We start from the raw sequence: 15,341 nt of genomic DNA on the forward strand, positions 1-15,341 counted from the left end.
CTGTTGCGAAATACCGACCGGCGCTGCGTTGCCGAATTGACGTTCTTCTCGCAAGGTCTTACGAAAAATGACTTGCTTGCGGGCTTTTCACAACACACAATCACCAAAAAGCCAAGAGGACACATTTTCAAGTTTTCTACCGCAGCCAAGGGCAATGAAACAAGAAATATCAAAGGAGGAGTTGTTCGGGATTGTCAGGGCCAAGAGCTCCTACTGTAAGGGCTTCTCGGTAGTGTACTTTGTTTGCACGAACTCGTTTGCGCCGCCTCCTCGATGACAATTGAATACAACCCAGAATGCCGGGAGCTATGGACGGCGCGTGCGGGACTTTGGGTTTTTCAAGGTTCGCTAAGGTGTCTGATAAACAAAAGATCAGCAAGCTTGGATAGACGTGACTTCAGCATGGTTGTCACAGATGGATTGCACTCTGTGCCTATTCTCGGGGATCTGCTCTATATCGCGGCGCATCCTATTGACAAGCTACAGCGAATCAGCCACCACGAATCAGCCAACCAACCCAGGCACGCAATAACCAGAGCAAAGCAGAACGGGATAGCCAAGCTATCTTAAGACTCAGCCAAGGGTTTCGCTATCCCCTTCGTCACATCATCGCGCACCCCGCGGCACTTGTGGTTGGTGATAGCTCCAACGTTCAAGATCGCGAAACTAGTTAGCCCAAAAGAGGGAGGTCGAGGCCCGATTCCTCTTCCCCTCTTCGCATCCCCGGAGCACACGCACGACTGCGGTAGGTGGTAGTCGCTACCGCGCCGGAGGGACCCAAGTGCGAGCCTGCAGTGTTCTTGTCAGACGGTGGAGATTCGCGGGAATACCGGGATGGCCCCACCGCTCGAGTTTCAGAAGCCTTAAAATGGCACCTCGTCGTCTGAACCGAACGGCATGGGGGGCCCATGTTTCACTTTGCGACTCCGGATGGGCGCCGCCGAAGACAACTGGCCCGCCTGTGAGCAACGCCTGTGGCCGCCTGCTGGCCTTGCGAGTGATCACCGAAACTTGTTCCTGTGTTCCTCCCCTTTCCCCTTTCCGCTTCCCGACCTTCCGCAACTCTCAGTGTCGTGCTCGACGTCGGTTGCGCTTATCACCGTCCCCTTGCCCCCGTCTGAATTCCTGCCCATGACATGACGTCCAGAGAGGAAGACCCCTGCGCGCGCACCGCCCGGTGTCGAACCTATCGAACCTCATGCGCCGAGAGCACCAGCCCAGCGCCAACCGTCGATCCGGGATAGCGACTAAAGAGCCCCCCCTGACCTTGGGCTCCAGGCCCAATGAAGTGGTGACTCGAGGTTTAGCCTAACGGTACTAAGGTTAATGGGGACGACCTGCCAAAAAAGACAGGTCGTGAACCTGTGACTTTCGAAGCTGCCGGCCCCAAGCCACCATCGCGCAACGACCTCTCTCTGAGTCCACGCCAAGTGTCAAGTCAAACCTGGCTCCCCTTCTCCACAGCAGCGCAGGAGCGATGCGTGTCGTCAGAAGCTCGATGTCCGCGCGGTTCGAATTCTCCATTGGTGATCTTGTGCTTGCGCTTGCGTATCGCAGGTACGCCAGCACCATCTGTGCAGTTACAACAGGTACAACATGACTGATGAACAATATCCGTCTGACTTACCTTCCCGACAGGGGAGGCAGGTGGTGGACTCCATCCCATATCGGCGTGGCCCCATCAGTCCGATTGCCAGTGGCCACACTTTTCATTGCGCAAACATGGAGAAGCCCGGTCCAAAAAAACCTGGGAACCGGGATCTGGCGTGATTTGATTTGGGAACCTGAACAGACAAACGGGTTCAACTGCAAGAAAATAACCATCGGCTGAGCCAAGGCCACACCCCCCTCCCCTCCCCAGATCCCAGACTTTAGTGTGAGCGGGAAGGAAAGGGCCAAGGGACGGAAGGAAGGAAGGAAGGAGAAATTTTGAAGATTGTGTTACAAGCTAACCACTACTTAGTGGCGTGCCCTTCCTCCTTCATCATGCTTTCTTTCCTAGGCTCCCTTTCCTTCTTCTCTCCTTCCATCTTTGAATTGTTTTGTGAACTTTCCCACATTCTTTTCCAGCCAAACACGCAAACAAGACAGTCTGTTGACCGTCACTTCCTTTCTTTCTTTCCCAACCGACGATCTGTGATCCGTTTTTCCATTCTTTCCCTCCCGAGAGGTCGACCTTGTTCTTTTTTTCGACAAGCATCCAAACGAGTCAAAACGTCCCAGCACTTTCCAGTCATTCTCGAAATACCATCGCAAGTGAAGTCAAGCCACCTGAACGAAGAAAAAGAAAGGAGACATTCCGAGTTCGCAACCGAAACGAAACGAAACGATCTCGCAGAGAAGGACTCGAGAATCTGTGGCTTGTTCGAGAACGATTCAGAACCTCAACCTCATTTACACCAAAACCCGAAACACTTCGAGACCACCACCTATCAACGACAGCAAACAACAATGTTCACCATGCTCGTCCACACCTTCGTCCTCCTCCTCACCGCGACGGCCGCCCTCGCCGCCCCGGCTCAGCACCGTCACTGGCCGCGCTTCACCGTGCCCCAGCAGCACTTTGAGGTCCTCGGCATGCGCGCCCAGACGGAGGTTAACCCGGCTGCCGTGTTGGAGGCGACGTGCATCGACCGCAACGCGTATGTCTTCACTTACATCATTTCCTCCCATGATCATATTCAAACCCCACTTTCCAACTTACACAAACACCCGCAACACCATTGCATCCAATAATCATGTACTAACACATCCCAGCCACATCGTCTCCCACGACGCAAACTCAGCCGAGCTCGCCATCTGCGGCGGCATCTCTGGCTCCGCGACCGCCTGCAAGGGCAACCCGTCCACCACCGTCGGCCAGTCCGGCTCCGCCCGCTTCACCATCAAGCCCACAACCGCAGGCGCCACCATCAACATCTCCAAGAACAAGTGGGAGCAGTGCGTCCGCGCTGCTCGCGACAAGTGCCCTACCGGCAGCGTCCGCGCCACCTGCTCCGGCGGCGCCACCTCCGGCGACGTCGAGTTCATCCTCGAGGCCATGCCTCCGTCTGGCGAGCTGTAATACAGCTTCAAGCCTAAATGTTCTGGCGGCGGGTGAGGGGACGTTGAGCAAGGCGTGTTTATCTTTTTCATTTTTCTCTGTTCGACACAATTTTATATTCTCGAGGAGGGGTTTTCTTTGGTTAGGAACTCTTGCTCTGGCTGTGCCGTAGCTCGGCTCTTCGGACGGTAGAAGATCTGAACACCTGTTGGAGGATTCGAGCCGTGGTCGGCTTGGTTGAAGCTTCGGCTGTATATATCACGGTGGCCAGAAGGTCGTCTTTACATGTACAAAAGCATTCCGTTAGGAACTGATGAATCAATCCACGGGCTCAAGTCAAAACAATTCGTTCCATTCTCAAAACAACTTGATGTGGGGTATCATGAACGCCATCTCGAAGCTCCCAGAACCTCCTTGAGTAAAAAACATAAAAAGTACCAGATCTTATAACACAATCCGTGGATCCCTCCTCAATACCCATACCTCGTAGCGCACTCCTCACGGTGCGTCTCCAAACAGTCCAGCGCGCACACCCGCGTCCCGCACTTCATACACTTCACCCGGCCCCAGTACCCGCAGACCTCGCAGAACGTCCGCTCAGGGTACCGCGTATCCTCGTCGGCCCACTCCGCCCGCGCGTCCCAGAAGCTCAGCATCGGCTGCGCGAGGAGCCAGCGTAGCTCCTCGTCCGTCGGGGGCTCGGGCACGCGGGAGACGAGCAGCGGGTCTTCGTCGCCCGGGTGCGCTGGCGGGAGCGGCTTGTCGTAGGGCGCGAGGACCGGCCCACCGCCTGAAGAATCCCCGAGGGCGGGCGGCGCGGGCGCCATCTCGACGTCTTCTGGCTCGGGTACGGGTGCGGTTTTCGGGGTGGATGTCTTTGCGCGCTTGGCGGCGTTGCGCTTTGTGTGTTGGTTCGGGTGGGGTGGTTTGTTCGCGGGCTTCGCGGTGTGCTGGTTCGGGTGCGGCGCGGGGGTGTTTTCCGCGTGGGAGATGTGGGCGAGGTGGTCGTCGAGGTGGTTTGAGAAAGTCTTTTGGGACTGGAGGATCTTGCGGACGTTTGGTGTGCTTTTCGTCTGGGCTGCTTTTGGTCGTTTGTGGTCAGCCGGTGGTGTCTATGTACCTGGAGAAGAAAAGGCTCACCTCTGCTACCCCCTTTGGCGGGGATGGGAATCGTCGCGTCCCTGCCCCAGTCCTTGTCCAAGGCCTCGAGCTCCTTGCGGATCTTGGCCTCCTGGCGGACGTTGAGGTCGGAGGCGGAGGGGTTCGCCTTGGTGCGCGCGGCGCGTTTGCGGTTCGCGGGCTGGAGGGCGGCGGCGGCGGGGTTGACGCCCGTGTCGGGAACGTAGGCCCATCCCGGGGCGGAGGTCGTCTTTGCGCTTGCGAGCTCATAGACGCCGAAGTTGTTCATCTTTTGGTTTCGGGGGTGGGTGTGTAGATGTTAAAGTTGAGCGTTGGTGCAGGACGTCTGGGTAGGTGGTCAAGAAGCTCGACTTTTTTTGTGACGAATCAGAGTTGGGGAAATTGGTGATGGGGTAATTTTGACCAATGAGGCGTGGCTGGCGGCAACAATTGAGAGCTCCTCAATGAGTGCAGAGTAAGAATAGCTACGAGATATTTTGTGAAAAGTCAGAATAATTCCCCAATTTCGACACTTATGCAACTGCCATTCGATTCTTCACTCATAAGACGTCATCATGGTCTTTCCCAGGTCTCAAAACGCCGACCAAGTGCCGGAGCTTTGTAAGAGAAGCACCCCTTCCGAACCCCCCCTTCAGTGGGCCATGAAGCCACCACCCCCAGACAGCAAATCCCCCAGACACCGAAAAACCTCGAAATTTCTGACCAATGGGCTGTGCCCAATGGCTTCCCGGCTAATCCCGCCGTGGCCGGCGCTGACGGAGGACAACGGTACCTGAGGTAATGGGCGGCGCAGCGGCAGAGCCAAGCCAGAGGGACGAGCAGCACCGACTACCTACCTGCGCAACAAGCATTAGCCGAACCATAGCTTCCCTCCCGCCCAATTTACGACCGACCCGAACCTGCAATTCCAACCTCTATTGCATACACCACACCCCCCCATCCCAACTTGCCTCCACCACCGGGTTGCGAGCTCTTTTTTTTTCTTCTTCCTCACCACGACACACAGAACCGAGCAAACCTCGTGAGCGACCAGAACTCACCTCTCGCCCCGGTCGCACGCACACGAAACCTCCCCGAATCGAACGCCCGACGACACACGACGCAACAATGTCCTCCCGCATCCTCTCCCGCGCGCTCCCCCGCGCCTCCGGCCTGCCCATCCGCGCCGCCCGCTCCTTCCAGACCTCCTCCGCCCTGCGCGACGCCGCCGACGCTCCTCTGCCTGCCCGGAAACCCGTCGGTGCCTTCCGTGGAGGGTGAGTGTTCTCCCTCCCCCCGTCCGGCCGAGCTTCGTCGAGTTCGCCTCCAGCTGCCCTACGTCATGCCCGCTAGGGGGGATCAATTGGCCTCACGTGCAGGTCGCAGTCGCAGACGCCACCATTTTTTGGGCTTCATAGGAGATGGACATAGCGCTGACCTCAATGCTTTCGCAGCCTCTTCGGCTTCTTCCTCGGCAGCTCCCTCGCCGGCGCCGGCGTCTACTCGTACCTCCTCCAAGAATACAAGACCTCGAACGAACTCCTGACGGAGGATATCTACGTGCGTCTTTGCATCTGATATTGTCTCTCTCTGACTCCCGATGTGCCCCCGCGCCGGCTCTCTGCATGTCTCTTCTTTGTCTTTCTCTTTCCTCTATCCGAGGGTTTCAGAGGAGCCGGTTGAACATCGTTTTCTTGCACTCTGCAGAAGGGGGCATTTTCCCATATTTCTTTAGTAGACTTTGCCCTTCCAGTGTGGCGCTTCTTGTGTTTCTTTCTTGTCGAGAATTCCCTTCTCGTATTAAATCTTCTGACTTCCAGCGCTTTGAAGAGCCAAGCAAAGCTAACCGGTAATTCTGTACTATAGTCACTCCAGGCCGCCGTCCAGCGCGTGACCAACTACGTCCAGGCATTGGAGGAGAAGATGGATGCCCTCGAGCGCAAGAGAAAATAAAAAAACAACAGCAGCCGGTTTTCTTCGTGGAAGCGACAGGATGGAGAGTGAGGGATACATTGTGGTAATTGCGGCGGCAGGAGGCGGGGAGCATGGATGGATTGGGTTTGAGGGTGGACAGCACACACACACAAAAAGCACCAAATACAACAAAGGCAGCAGCACAATGGTTCACGAATCGACGTCCCGAAACAAACAAACAAACAGGTTCTTTCATCTCCTCTCTTCTTCCGGGGTCACTGTGAGTGAGTGGGCTGGATGGGGGTTGTGTATGTTTGGATTAGTGAGGTGAGGCGAGGTGTGTATGTGTATACCAAGGATGTAACAACATGCAGCGAGATGATGGCACGACGAATTTCATACTGGTTGTACTCATCTGCTAAGTGCGGCTTTGTGGGTGATGCGAAGTGGCGTGCCAGTATTTAAGGTCCAAAGGACTGGGCTGTCTGGAAAACCTGACAATGGTCGGCTCCGATAGAGTCTGTTGCTTCTGGCAGGATGGGAGTCATTTCCAGCCTCAGGTAGACGGACAGCATCCGTGACTTTCGATGCCGAGAGGGCCAGGTAACGTCTCAGGATCAACGGCCGTTATCTTTACCACCCTGTGGCTCTTGTTGTTTATTCATCCACATTCATTATCGATGGAGAAATTCTGGCGTTGGCTTCCAATATCAGATTCCCGGCTGTCGTGAACACCATGACTGTTACCGCGGCGGTTGGCACTGTGCAACAGCAAAACTACTAGCAGACACTTGATTCGTTTTGCGCTCCGATGCAAGGAACCTAGGCTTTATTTAAATACGCTCATGACACGTGCTGGCCTCCTTTTCTGAGTACTGCGGTCCGATGTTAGGTATTTCGTCTACACTGTTGTAAAGATCAAGCTGGCAAGACGTTCCCAGTTTATCGGCATGAATGGAAAGCTTCGTAGTTTCCCCTATTGCTTCTGATTTCACTACAAGAGCTTACGGCGGCCTTCCATGGCGGACACTATTTTGAAAACTTGTTTCCCGCGAAATTCAAGAAGCTGAGTTTTGTGTAACTTCAGGAGCGGTAGAGACGGCACAGCTAGCAGCAGAACCTCATCAGATCGACAGGAGAGAGTATCTGGTTTTGCGACCAAGTCGTCGACGATGAACAAGACATGTATTTAAGTGCTCCAAAGCAAGAGTTACTTTGCTCACTCCAATAAAAGAGCGTCGATGTGCTTTGCCTGATGTAAACTTCACAGGGACACTTCGTTTCCAGCCCAAGAGGAAAGATTCTTCCAGTTTGTGTATAGCACTGTCCGCTTTCTGGGCTCTGGGTTCCGGTCTTCGGTCTCCAGCACTGCTCTTGTGTTATTCGGATCCCACGACACAGAGGTGTCCAGTAATGCTGATAACAAGCATTATGGGAAAGCCCTGCGCTGGATACATCTTGTATCATCATGTGGTTTGAGCTGAGATATTGTGTCAGGCTGCACGAACACTCAAGTTCACCGGAGAGCCGCGATTGTGCCTCTGTGGTGAGACACCATTAGGTGAAGAGGCCGGCTTATCCTCGTACCCATTACTGGTATGAAGAGCTAGCTTCAAAGGAAGAGTTCCTGATCTTCAACAGGCTTGTTTAAGATGCCATTAACTATGTTATTCCGGTAGTCCGAAATAACTTGAATACCGTGTTTTCATCGTGAGGGAAAATACATAAGCTGGCATTGCGATTAAAGGATGTTGAAACAGATCAGAATTTCCGTCAACATTGAGGTTGACTTTAGCAATGCATGTACATAGAGACAGCTAGATACCTGGAAACTGCTAGATGTGACGTGGAGGGTGTCCGATATTGACCTCGCTCACTTTCTCAGTCGTATGTGACGACGTATTCGGGATTTTGTGAAAGCAGTCCACTCTTCTGCGACGTTTGGGCGCCCGACGGCGCCTGCAGCGCACCTGGCTCAGTAACATGCTTGGTGCTGGCTCGAAGAACGCTACATTCAGCCGATCACTCAACAGGAATTCGAATACTCATTGTGCCTTGCTTGGTTCTCATGCAAATTGTAATTTTGCGCCGGCAGATATATGTTGCGAGGAAAACAACACGTGGGTGGAGATACATGTATGGACACAGTACCTTGTGTTTGAAGCATGAAGTGCTGTTATGCTGGATGTACTTGTCTGGATTACAAGGGACGGTGTTAACATCAGATGGTTTCCAAACATGCGGACCACAAAGCAAGTTTCATTCACGACAAGCTCAATGATGAGAGACAAAACCCAGAAGCATGTAATGAAGCTTTGTTCGCATCTTTCAACATAGACTACTCCCATTATCCAGTAGCATTTTTCACATATTTGGCCTGCCCTTTTTGTGATTATTTAGCATTCACGGACTTGCGAAGACAGCAACTGCGCTTTAAGCTAGAAGGCATGGGTACACCCTCACCTGTGAGGAACCCATGAGACTGGCCGTATCTGGATGAAATGAAGGCAATGAGAGACCGAGACTACGTTCCATTTTGCCAAGGAAAACAAGGACACCAAATCTAGTGCCTGTATATATCTAGTCTCCTACCTGCTACACCTGCTACCAATAAATGCAGTCAGCTGATCAAGGAAAGTTATCTGTATTAATGCATGCCGGCATTCATTTAATAGCTGTCCAAGCAGCTGGAATGAGCTGAGGGGTTTCATCTTGTCTTGGTAAAGTGCTGGTCACCTTTCCCATGAAGGGTAGCGCTTGCATTGGGGGCTTTCCTTTACAACAGCGAGCTGATACCATACCCCAGCTATCAGCTTTTATTATTGCTTTTATCGGCTGTATCTGGGTATTTGGGTGCTCGAATCTGACAAGCCACCATAACCTAAAAGCAATATTCACCCAACATAACATGCCAGTTCAATCAACTAGATAACGCCTCCCTTTCAAGAATACATGGCCAAAAATGTATCGATTGAACGGCAATGAGAGCTATCTTTCGATTGAGCTCTGCTTTAACATGACTTGAGAAGTGTTTGCGGAAACATGGGTTACTGACATGTTTCATCTACAGGTTGGTCTAAAGATTCTACGCTTGGAGATTCACAGACGATGGGCCACCAACAGGCGACAGAATACACCGAGTACATAAGTATGGACAGGTCTCAAATTAACAAGTGGCAGTTCTTGATTCTCTAGCGAATTGGGCAATCCGTTCGTTTGGTCAGATCAGCACCTGCTTGATCAGTAAAACCACTCGTCAGTAATCTACACGCTCGAAGATTGGAATTCTACTCACTGGCGCTTCAACATCTTATGCTTCCCATGTCGATGAATTATTCTTCGCATCATAACCGGGCAAGAGGAATGACCCGATTTGTAAAGCAGAAAATGTATCACGCCTCGTTTTCGGGAACTGTGCTCCAAATGAGCAATTGCCGACTGGCAATTGGGCAGCGCGATAAATAACATGGGCCACAGACCCGATGTTGGGTTTCAAAAGAAAACGATCAAAACCATTCAAGTTATATTTGAGAGATCGAGACTGGACGATGAATATTGGTAGTCTCAGCTGCAAGTGCTTGAATATGAACAGTATCCTCAGACCTTGCTTACTTTCTTGCCTCCACAAGAGGCCGGCCAATGGAATGCATGTAGCCACCAAACTGAAAATTCCTCCTATAACACAGTTGGATGTAGAGCACACTAAACCGTCATGCCACTTCCCCTACTGTTCCTTCTTGGAGAACCCCAACGCATTCGTGTGCCCAACGTCGATACCAAAATATGTGCTCTCCGAAACCCCCTGCTGGTCTCTAGCATCCAAGTCACTGATCTCTTCTCTAGAAGGACTCGCCGGCCTGCTGTTATTACTGTCTTTCGAACGATCCCACCAGCCCAGGCTGAAGACAAAACCATGCAGGCCTTGCCTTAGCTCCCGCTCAGTCATTAGGCTAGCATCTTTAGGTAAGATGCCACTTTTGGGATCGCAAAGCTGCGAGTCGGCAAGAAATCCCATTGTGCTAGCTATACTGCAAGGGTTCCGGGGTAAAGTGCCCCGTATCTTGACTAGCTTGTATGCCACGAAGCTGAGAACTGTTATGGTCGCGATTAAAGATTGAAGTATTGTTTTGGAGACTTTGTCAATCGCGAGGCGGGTCGTCTTCTGCAACGACGTGCCCTGTATCGACGTCTCGAAGTCTTTTGACCGGAAATTCAGGTCTATGACGTGCGCAAAGTACTCCTTGAAGGAATGTGTGATAGCTTCAATGAGTGCACCGGTATTCGATGGCCCGAGAATGTCGGTTGGCAAAGTTTGTTGTGGGCCAAATATAACGTGATTGAAAAAGATGTCGTATCGATACTGGCTTTGCTGGGCTGAAAAGTTCCAATCTGTTGGAAACTTGGTCAGACCCGAGTCGAGAAACCCCTTCAGCTTGAATGATAGACTAGTTGAATTCGCTGTGCCATTAACCCAACACTTGGCAGCCTCTGAATGTAGGTCAATATTATCAAGGTCAACATCGCTGGGATCACCTCTGTAGGTGATGGTTGCTGGAATCTCTTCGATCCTCGAAAAACAAAGCAACGCGGTGAGATTATTCTTTGTGCCAGGGCCATTTCCTCGGAGGTCGCCCACCTTGCCGAAAAATACAACAGCCGAGGGACATGCTTCCCTGGAACGTCCTGGTGTAGTCTCCAGTTACAAGTATTGTCCAATCCAAAATCCTCGATTGAGATAACTGGAGGGATCCCATAACTTGAAATTTGCACCCAAGCTTCCCATGTCTGCCTGCCCACTCGTATCAAGGGAACAACCAGATGGAACAGTCTGGTTGACAGATTTTAGCACATCCTCGATCTGGTGCCAAAAGCCTATTTTACCGGCTTGTATCATGCGAGGGATTGGCCTGACAAGAACTTCGCCCTGAGGCACAGCATTACAATCCAAGAACGGCCGAAGCACTGTTGCCACATAAGTGTTGTTGGCTCTATTGGGGTGTGACGTGGCTCGGAGGGATACTTTGGGAAGGACGCTATAGCCTTGTATAGAGCTCGGCGTACTGGCCCCTCCATGACGGATAATATTGAGTGCAATTGCGGCCGATTGGTCGTCCTGATTGTCGGTAAGCCGACTTGTATCCCATGTCTGGACCGTTGCCTTAGAAATAGACAAAGTATCAATCGGATCTCCGCTGACCCATAAACCAGAGACGATAATAGTTAAGAAGCTGCCCAGGACTGTGAATAGATAACTTGCTGCTGATCCGAACTGTTGAAGGCGGAAAGTGTCGATGAGGATGAGAAAGGGAGACACCCCCAGTAAGTGAAACTGTATACTCCTTTGGGCCGGGACGCTTCCAGACCGAAGAGTACTGAAAGGGGTGAAAACAGCTATAGAGAAATCCAGGTTGTTGAATAATGTGGCAATGAGAAAAGCAACGAGCGTAGATGCCAATGGAATGGCGTAGGATAGTGTAGCTGAACTGTTGCTGTTGATGTCTAATAGACCGTTGAGTCTGTCTGAAAAATGTTGAAGAATCTCGAGGAAAATAATTATGATAGTGGGTAGTAAAAAAGCACAGAAACACCACAGGTAGCCTTGCGGGGAGAGGAAGCCATGGGTTTTGCTCGTGCTGGCCGTCTGCGTCTGGAGGTAGCGCCTCATGAGTCCTGCCGGAGGCTTCAATTTGTGGCCCATTTTCGGAGGAGATGACCGTGAATTTCAAAGTTTGGACCTTCATTCTGAGTTTGCTGTTTCTGTAGTAACCAGTGTCTTTCAGTACAGCAAGCAGAGACGGGCTGTTGGCGAGAATAGAGGCGTATGAGGCAATGGATCCAGCAATATCAAGCTGGTTTCCGCCCTTGCTGATAATGAAGAAAACAACCATGCAGAGTAATGAGAGAAGAAAGAACCCGGGCACTATAAGCCAGAGAGTGTAATGTTGAAGGTGTAATCGGTTTTCGATAACATGTCCGACGGCTTCGAAAGATCCTTTGGCTGAAACTTCCACAAGCAAAGCCTTTTTAGCAAACTCGGTGGCTATGCCTTCAAAAACAACCTCAGACAGCTTCTTTAGGCGAATGGGCTGAAAGAGCGCGTCAAAGTTCTCATTTCTTAACTTGAGTTGGACCGCTAATAATTGAAAGAGTGAAAAGGCGTATTCTGACTCTGACGATACGCCGATGCTCGGATCCACCAATAATGTGGCAGAGGCAACATAGAGATTTGCGAGCAATATCTCTGCAAGGTCGTAATTTTTCAGATTTGGCAAGTGTCTTGGAGAGCCGCTGACTATGGGATTCTCGCTTAAAGTGGTTTGGTCACGTAAGGTGTCCCGTGTTGCATTTGCTAAGGCCATACCGTAGCCAACTTTGCAGATTGTTGCCGAAGCCCTCTGAATATTGACGCTATTGTATTTAGTATTCTGGAACGTCGTCGACAGGTCTGCTACTGTGATTGCGTAGCGAATGTCAGGATAAGATGCCTCTGAGGAACGCTTCTTGTGGAGACTGTCGTGTGATGTACAATCCACCCAGAGAACTGAGTAGGCTCGTCTTGTGTTGCTACAGGGGTGTGCACAATGAAGGTTTAAGGCCTCCAAGTCACCGGAGGAACAGGATGGTGAATTGAATCTGTAGTACGCCGTCGTCTCCTTGTCGGTGAACGTGGTTCTGGGAAGCGATAGAGACGCTTCTTCGCAACTGACGCTAGGTACGAATACATCGACGATGGCCGAAACGGAGGAAATGTTTGACGAAACCTCTGGTGGACTAAGCAACTGATATGCCATATTCCCCAAATTTGCGTTACGCTGGCCTTTTGATGTAGCATTGTGGAGTGTTGCTATAAAGGACCATATCGAGGCATCACCATGCCTTGAAAGCCTTTCAACGGTCGCGTTACCCTCCACGGCATCTTGGGGCGAGTTCCACATGTGTTCAGAGTTGAACGTATTTTGATAGCGGAAGGGTATCGATTCCAAGTGCTGCGTTGGTTCGACCAGGAATAATGTCGTGGAAAGAAGAATGATCAACTTGAGAACGAGAAATGTCAAAGTCGACATGAAGACCGCGTAATGGCCGTTCTTGAACGCGCTGACGCAGACAATCGGTTGAAATGGGGAAATGTAGTCGAGAAGAATTGATCGATCAGCTTTGGAGGGCCCATGGGCCATTTCCCACCATGGTTGCATGGATCTGCAATTAAAGTCGACTTGCCGCCAAAGTGCAAGTATGACTACGAGCACTCCAGTAGGTCCGTAGGTCCATGACTAACTGCTCGAAGACAGTGAGAGCGGGAGCCCATTTTGTGCTGTTGCATGCCGGGATACGCCAATCAGTGCTGCGCCGCAGATGATGAATAAGAAAGCAAAGGCTATCAAAACACTTCTTCGAAGCCAGAAGTTTTGTCGTCGTTGTCTAAGGCGCCCCTCGCTGGCGGAAAGAAGGCTTTCGTCAGCATCATCCCCACGGTCAGGGGACGCTTCAGAGCGAGACGGAGGAGGAGTTTGCGGCATAGTATTTCTATTAAGTCCTGGCGATTCGTTCGATGACGAGGAAGTTTCGCAGATAGTGTGGAGATGACGTTACGGAGCTATATGCAAAGAAGAGCTTTGGACTAACTTAGGGAGTGGGGAAACCCGTCGTTTATCGAGGGCAAGCAGAACCGTGAATTAAAGGGGCGTGGGGGGCCAAGGATGTCTTTCGTCGCATAGAGTACTCGGAAAAGGTGTGACGAGTTGAACCCAGCCACGGCACTTTATTCTAGCCCGGTTACACGCATCACCGGGTCAAGGAGTTGGGCTCTGGCAATATTTGAGGGAGCTCAGCTGGAAGACAGCACACCAACTGGTTGCACAAGTCACGGCCCGAAGATGGATCGGCCGAAGTCTGTAACGTATTGTCTGGAACATTGCTTACACTTGCGCAGTACAGCGTTCCACATCTACGGCACCTAGCCGGGGGGTTCTCTTCGCCACAGCCGTGCAACTTCACTCGTCAGCAGAAACTGTTCCCAGCCTCAGACAGGATTCCCGTATCTGCATTGGCACAGGCAGTACTACCTTGCGAGCGGTATCAGCTCCTACATGTAAGACTGCTGAGACCTGCCGCGCCCAAATCCTCCAGTGTAATCAGGGACGGAGCCTTGTACGTTCCTTCCCAGGGGCCCGTCACGTGTAGTCAGACAATCAAGCAACGTCTGCCGTTAAAAACACGGCCGTTGGCAAGAAAGAAGACATTTCCAACGTCTTTCTGGTAAGAAGCATACAAGAAGCAAAATACCTATTTGAACTATGTGGTCATCGTTTCACACGGTTCGCGCAGTCTAGGCTGTGATTTGAGCTACGAACGGCTTCGTTTCGCTCACGTGTTCGACTACATACAATCCCAAATCAAATATTTAATCGGTCTGTATGAATCCGTATGGAACCAGTACTATATGAAAGATCGGGTCCTCAACATTGGACTCTTCTCAGCCGCAACAATGAGAGTCTCATCTCAATTCTGTCTTCTCTCATTATCATGGGCAAACGATCAAGGCCTTTTAGTTTCTGCATCATGTCTCCAGAGAGATGCAACATGCATACCTTACATCGTATCTACCGCTTTCTTTCATTCTCTTAGTATTAAGGAGGTGATTCTGTTTGATAGTACGCCAATTATCTACGGGAATAGTTGTAGCCTTAACCACACGTGCGTTGAGGTGGTTTTCCGGCAAGAAAGCCATTTAAGTGCAAGATCGTTTGATATCAGCCTGGTGTCATTCAGAATGGTGGCTGCTCATGAGGCGTGTATCGCAAGGGGTCTGTAAGGCCATAAATACCTTCTCATTTGCTACTCAAGGGTGCTAGAAGACAACAAATCTGTCCATCTTATGACCTGGAGCGAAGACAGTAGTCAGCACAGGACAGTAGACACATCTGGTCACGACTTGTGTGCATGAATCCAAGTCACTATGAGACCAGGCTACTCTACATCCGTCTATCATTATCATATCTCAGGTATTCAAACATGTATTCGCTTGATAGCGGCAAGAGAATCTTAAAGTCTAGCTCCTATAGACCAGCAGCAATGCCTTCAAGATAAGGTAAGTCAAGTGACTGGGGAGAAGCTGCCCCAGACCAGGCTTGCCCCATCTTGATTCATAACAACGAATTGCGAAGAGACTAGCTCATCGGGAACTACACAGACCTGATATGTAGATGGTTTCAGCGTGACATTCTTCAGGCACTTGAGTGACCTAAGAAGAAATGTTTATAAAAGC

The 15,341-nt window shown here is 51.2% G+C and overlaps 3 protein-coding genes across 3 annotated transcripts; 2 read left to right on the forward strand and 1 right to left on the reverse strand.

The window, feature by feature from the left end:
- Positions 1-2,451: 2,451 nt before the first annotated feature.
- Positions 2,452-3,064, forward strand: COL26b_001979 (uncharacterized protein; the record flags this gene model as incomplete). The annotated part of the gene is made up of 2 exons (XM_053174914.1): positions 2,452-2,642; positions 2,758-3,064. 2 exons carry the CDS (start codon positions 2,452-2,454, stop codon positions 3,062-3,064), a joined length of 498 nt encoding a protein of 165 aa, XP_053041209.1.
- Positions 3,065-3,513: 449 nt separating this feature from the next.
- On the reverse strand, positions 3,514-4,451 carry COL26b_001980 (uncharacterized protein; the record flags this gene model as incomplete). Its single annotated transcript, XM_053174915.1, has 2 exons — positions 3,514-4,121; positions 4,184-4,451. The coding sequence occupies 2 exons, from the start codon at positions 4,449-4,451 to the stop codon at positions 3,514-3,516; spliced, it is 876 nt and encodes a 291-aa protein (XP_053041210.1).
- Positions 4,452-5,290: 839 nt separating this feature from the next.
- On the forward strand, positions 5,291-6,115 carry COL26b_001981 (uncharacterized protein; the record flags this gene model as incomplete). Its single annotated transcript, XM_053174916.1, has 3 exons — positions 5,291-5,439; positions 5,617-5,722; positions 6,029-6,115. 3 exons carry the CDS (start codon positions 5,291-5,293, stop codon positions 6,113-6,115), a joined length of 342 nt encoding a protein of 113 aa, XP_053041211.1.
- Positions 6,116-15,341: the final 9,226 nt, after the last annotated feature.

Source organism: Colletotrichum chrysophilum, assembly GCF_026319265.1.
Source record: "Colletotrichum chrysophilum strain AFK26 chromosome Unknown scaffold_9, whole genome shotgun sequence".
NCBI lineage: Eukaryota > Fungi > Ascomycota > Sordariomycetes > Glomerellales > Glomerellaceae > Colletotrichum > Colletotrichum chrysophilum.